This window comes from Sparus aurata, chromosome 23, assembly GCF_900880675.1.
Source record: "Sparus aurata chromosome 23, fSpaAur1.1, whole genome shotgun sequence".
Lineage (NCBI taxonomy): Eukaryota > Metazoa > Chordata > Actinopteri > Spariformes > Sparidae > Sparus > Sparus aurata.
This window is the reverse complement of record NC_044209.1, coordinates 4,800,353-4,806,502: the sequence shown is the minus strand read 5'-3', so window position 1 is coordinate 4,806,502 and position 6,150 is coordinate 4,800,353. Positions and strand designations below refer to the sequence as shown.

Below are 6,150 nucleotides of genomic sequence, written 5' to 3'. Positions count from 1 at the left end.
AGGGCATAAGAAAAATAAAATATTTTTACAGAGCGCCTACTCAGATGTTAAATGCACTTTATAGATGGCAGGAACACTTTGTTTTGGGAGTTGAAAGAGTAATGAAAGAACCACTTCTCTTAGCCCAGCTGAGCCCAGGATAGCCACATGCAAATGAAGCCCATTCAGTAATTTCAGTTATCAATCTTAGTTTTGTACACCTTATCACATGACACAACTTTGTAGCCTCAAAGGGCAGTTTTTCACGTTGTCCCCCTCCGTACATGTTGTACTTTGCCATGACTCCATTCGTCATGAACCTGTAAAAGGGCGTTCAGACTAAACGCGATAGACGCGAATGGAGCGGCAACTCTACATTGAAAATCAATGTAAATGGCGCGATGAGACGCGAATCAGGCGACGGCGGCGCGTCTGGCGCGGCGCGAATGAAGCGTCTGAAGCGGCGCGTCTGAAGCGGCGCGAATAAAGTTGAAAATATTCAACTTTTCGGCGGCATCGCGCCGCGACATCCAATCAGCGACGAGTTCAAGCCGACGACGTCACTTCCCTCGTACGGTTGTTTACGGTCACTCAGAGCAACAATGGAGGAGAAGCTAATCATAGCTGTCTGTGGGCACCCGGTGCTGTATGACACCACTGCGGTGTTTTACCGCAATAGGTACAAAAAAGAGGAGGCGTGGGTGAAAGTCGCCGAGGAGGTGGGACTCTCCGGTAAGTTTTGAAGCTATCTGTGGCTTGTTTTATTACGTTACTGACCGTGTTTCTCTATGAAATATTAGCATCAGTTAGCACTTGTATAGCATTATCCCCCTTTGCAGGATACCACTTCCAGTTTGTGTGAATGTTTATTGTAGTATTTTATTTGGTAAGAAGCTAATTTATGCAATGTGAATGTCTTTGTGTGTGTACGTGTGTGTTTGCAGTTGAGGTGTGTCGTAAGAGGTGGAAGGGGCTGAGGGACACCTACCTCAAAAGAAAAACAGAAGGAGAGAGAAAGAGCGGGTCAGCGGGGGGTTCATTCAAAAAGTGGCGGTTCTCTGCGGTCCTGTCTTTCCTCGACCCCTTCCCCCACGCCCAGGGAAACCAGTGGCAACATGGGTCAGGGGGTCGAGGAAGACTGGACCGCAGAGACCTCATATGAAGAGAGTTTGGGAGATGAGGCAGCAGCAGGACCGTCAGAACTGTGGTCAGGAGAGGCAGGGCCGTCAGCAGGACCATTAGTTTGTGATGGTTGGTTAAGTGAAGACATACACATAGTAAAGTACATGTAAAAACACTTTCAAATTCAGTTGGCGAAAGAGCAGTTTATATGTGTATTGTTTCTCTCACATTTGTTTCCATTAAATCTCAAATGATGTGTTCCCCTATTGTAGAAAAAGTTTGGATCATATAATAATAATAATAATTTCTCTATAGAGCAATCTGAGGTCACAGCTCCTGCTGCCCCTGCTGCTGGTCCTGCTGCCGGTCCTGCTGCTGCTGCTGCCGGTCCTGCTGCCGGTCCTGCTGCCGGTCCTGCTGCTGCTGCTTCGACCAGTGGTATGTACTTTACAGAAGCGGGATTGTGATTATTGTGTTTATTTGTAGGGCTTCAGTCTAAATTGAAAATGAATGTTTACAGACTATGTTATCAACAGAATGTGTGCTTTTGATTTCATACAGGTGCACAGACAGGGAAGAGAAAGCGAGGGAGGGGCAGTGATGAGGCTGGAAGGAGGGAGGAAATGATAGAGGACCTCCTCATACAGAGCCTCCAGAGGCCACCTGCCCCCCTGCCACCTCCACCACCTCCACCTGCGTGGATAGAGGAGGAGAGATTTTTATCCAGCCTGGCTCCTTCCCTCCACAGGCTGCCACCCCAGCAAAAGGAATTTGTAAAATTCCAAATACATAAATTGATCTATGAGAACTCTTTTGTTTCTCTAAATTTGGACCTATTGGAGTAGCTGGGGTGGCAGCCTGTGCTGGGAACAAGCCAAGCTGATAAATTTTTGTAAATGTTTTGTTATAGTTGTTCTGTTGTATGTCTATTAATCACTTTTTATTTTTTTATTGAATTTAATCTTTGTAAATATTTTGTTTTCAAATTAAAAATATTTTGTATATATTTCTTAATGACTACTATTTCTTATGTCATTCTTTCACACCTTCTTTCAAGTACAATGAGATTGTAGACTGGCCAGTTTCAAAATGATAATTAAAATATAGAAAAAGTGTAATGGTGTAATATCAGAGGGGGTCAGTATTGTATGAATTGATGTTACATGCACAGTGACTGGTAGACATGAATTGTGGTAGTTATAGTGCAGGATTATTGCTCAATACTCTTATTTGGATGGCTCTTAAAAGAGCCGTTTTTGGGGTGCTTGCGCACTAAACATTATGCTGCCACGGGACCACTCCCTCCGTGGAGAAGAAGGCTGAGAAGGTCTCCCGAACCCTGATGGCCTCTCTCGCCGAGTTGTTCGCCCCAACTCTTCCCAGACCTGGCAGTGGCTCCACCTCACTCCCTGTGATGCTTCCTCCAGCTCCCGGTGTCTGGGCTGTCATGCGCAGGAAGTTGTGAAGAACACAAGTCGCCTTCACGCACTTCTCTGCCACTTCCGGCTGGACGTCGAGGACACGGTGGTACATCCTCCACTGAGCCGCCAGGATGCCGAAGGCATTCTCCACCACCAACCGGGCCCGGGACAGACGGTAATTGAAGATCCTCTTGTCTCTGGGGAGGATGCGCCCAGGGAATGGCCTCATGAGGTTCCTCAGGAGTGGGAACGCTTCATCAGCCACAAAACAATGAGGCTGGGGTCCTCTGTGTTCTGCGGCTGGTAGAGGCTGGTCCGCTGGCAAGTGGACGGTTCCAGCACGTAGTGCCCGGCCAAAGGCAGAGTTAGCCAGGATACCTCCGTCACTGGTTCTCCCGAAGCCCCCGACATCAATCACCCTGAACCGGTAATTGGCATCGACCACGGCCAAGAGGACAATCGAGAATGTCCCCTTGTAATTAAAAAACTGGGATCCAGAGTTGGGAGGGGCCTTCAACACCACATGCTTGCCATCCAGAGCTCCACAGCAGAGAGGAAAGTTCCACCTCTCTTCAAACTGCTCTGCAATCGACCTCCAGGTTTCTGTGGTGGGCACAGCCATGAAGTCTTCGACCAGGCAGTCCCAGATGGCACTGACCACGGCAGGAACAATGCCAGAAACCATTGAAATTCCCACACGGAAACTGTTGGCAATGCTCCTGTAGGAGTCTCCTGTGGCCAGGAACCTGCAACATAGAATAGATAATGGGTCAGGCTTTAATTTTCTTGAAAACCTTAAAAACAGCCCATGGATATCACTTAAAAATTCTCCAAAGATTTAACATTTACACTTTATTATTCATTTATTGGAAACTGCAAGCTTTGATATTAAGAAAAAAGTATGTATATTATGTATAATGTATATCCATATGTAAAAGATATCTGCGTAATCTCATTCTGAAATAAGAACCATTTTCAAATTTTAATAAGGAAAACTGATAACATAAACAAATAAAGAGTTAATAAATACTGTATTTGACTGAAAAAGGAAGAGAACGTAAAAAAGGTTTGCTTATGCAGGTTTATAGGTTGATATGCATTATAACACCACGTAGGCTCCTGTACAGTGGGTAAAATTAGTAGCATACTTTATATAATGTAGCCTATAATATTTTTACATGTTCATTTTGCAGTAGTCTACTGTAATTAGTACGAATTACTCACCTCAGACAGATGGACAGGCGCTCCGCGGCTGAGATGGAGCGCCTGTAGTTGGTGTCCAGGCGGGAGATCCTGGCACCGACCCGAGCTAACAGGTCCTCAAACTGGGCTCCGGTCAGCCTGAGGTACCGCTGGAACCGGTCGTCATCCAGACGGAGCTCCTGGAGGAGACAGTGAAATTCCCCCAGCTCCGTGCGTCTCTGGAGGACTTCGTGAACCCAGACACGACGGCAGGAGGTTTTCCGGCGTTTCTGGGACTTGTACAGCAAGTACAGTGCAGCAACGGTGGTGATATCAGCCATGATAGACGTGAAAAGACAGCGGGTTGAGAAAGACCGGTTCAAAAATGAGCGGGCAAGCGCGAATGACGCAATGGCGCGAATGACGCGAATGAAGCGAATAGTCCAAAATGATCACGCGGCGCGAATGAAGCGTCTGGCGCGGCGCAAATGAAGCGTCTGAAGCGATTGTATTCGCGTCTATCGCATTTGGTCTGAACGCCCCTTAAGACAAAATTCCTGTTAGCATTTTGTACATATAACGAAATAAAAACAGCACCAAGAGTTTGTCCTTTACATCATTGGATCAGTAATATAGGAAGTTGTGTACTATAACTTTTACATTAAAATGTGTTTTTGTTCCACTTTTGTTCCGTGTGTGTGATAGCTAATCCTGATGGTGGTGCTGTTTTGGGTGTAAAGTCTTTGGGTTTTCGCAGGGCTTGGTCATTTGACCTGGAATTATATTTGTCTTCAGTGGGTAGGGCTATGCGTGCTCTGTGGTAATGTTTTACACCTGCCAGAAGTTCCTGATGCCTGTGACTGATGCAGTGCTAAACCAGCAGAGACATACCTGTTCATGCACTTTGTAGTGCCATCCCTGAGGTTTTTGTCACCGACAACAAGGTTATCTGCATTGACAGAACACAAATGCTTTACCTGAGACAATACTAGTGTACATCTTTCGCGCAGGTGCCTGGCTGTTCACATAGGGAGCACAATAGCACAGAGTTTTTTTTTTAAAGGACAATTCCATTTCATTTCAAACATGTGCCACAGTTTCGTAATACATTTACTCTAATGGAATGAATTTGAAGATATTCCTCACCGTCGCTGCTGTTATGCATTAGCTCCTCTGTCCAAGCATCATCAGAACAGCATAAAACAGGGGCAGATGGCTCTGAGGCTGTATTCATATATTCATATTCATTCAAGCCCCCCCCCCCCCCCCCTCCAAAATTTGAAGAAGATGGCACAAAGTATGACCGTTCTACAGTCTTTAGTCCATGAAGATCCAGTCATTTTGAGACACTAAATGAATATGATGTTTTGAGACACTATAGGACTTTTTCTTTACATTTTGATATATTTAATTAGTTGGAGTAAGAATATTCCCACACTTGGAGCCTTAAAAGGTGTTATTTCTGGGTGGACACGTACTTCTCTGTCAATCTGACAGGTGGCTGTGTGATAGAGCTGCACTGCTCGATGCTAGGCTCAGTTTGGCGTCTGTTCCTGTACAAGTTACATGATTACACAGACCCTATACCTACCGTAAACGGTTCAGAAGTAATTTAATGTTTTGTAAAACACGTTTTAGAGGGTTAATGTTAAGGGATTGAAAACGGTACGGGGCCTAGTCGGACATTGTTTGTCCTCACCTCACGTAGCCTGTGAGCCAACTCTCGGCTAGTCCATTTAGCTCGAAGCTATCATCCGTGTCGCTCTCAAAGCCTGAAATACTAAAAAGGAGACCGGGTACAACATATATTCAAAAAGGTCACTGCACAATACACAGGAAAAGGCTTCTGGACACACGGCTGTTTCACACGGCAGCCATTTCGGCTGCTAGCCGCCGCTCGGTTACGCATAAAAGCAAAAAAACGGCTATCTGTAACAATACACGATCCAGCAACAAAATCAAACGTTTAATTGATAAACTTAATTGATAAACGTATAATGTCTTACAGTTTCATTTTAAATTAGAGTACTTTTCGTAACTCACCTTTCACACATGTCGGTCTGAGTCTCTCCTCCTCGTCAACTGCCACTACCAAGTTCTCCTACTTGCGCGTGCGTCGGAAACCGCTAAGTGCGCTAACTACGCGAGGAAAAATAGTTCCTAGATGGATGCTAGAATCACAAACATTTCAGCCCACATTGCCAATATACATGATACTACAATGTTTTCTTTAATTCACAAACATATTTCCATCATTTCAAATAGTCTTTAACATTCGTGTGCGTTGATATGTCGTCTAAACAACTTTGCAACAAAATAATTGATGCCGTCTAACAGGGGCGGTTTTTCATATGCTGTGGAAATGATGTTGGTCATTTCTGCCCCTCAGATAGACGTCAAATCAGCCTGCCTGCCCGATGTTAATCAGACGTGAAATAAACGTCGC

The 6,150-nt window shown here is 45.1% G+C and overlaps 1 protein-coding gene across 1 annotated transcript; it reads left to right on the top strand.

Annotated features, from left to right (window-relative positions):
• Positions 1–558: 558 nt before the first annotated feature.
• LOC115576084 (transcription factor jun-D-like) lies at positions 559–1,946 on the top strand. The gene is made up of 3 exons (XM_030408588.1): positions 559–711; positions 1,417–1,539; positions 1,663–1,946. Exons 1-3 carry the CDS (start codon positions 582–584, stop codon positions 1,944–1,946), a joined length of 537 nt encoding a protein of 178 aa, XP_030264448.1. The 5' UTR covers positions 559–581.
• Positions 1,947–6,150: the final 4,204 nt, after the last annotated feature.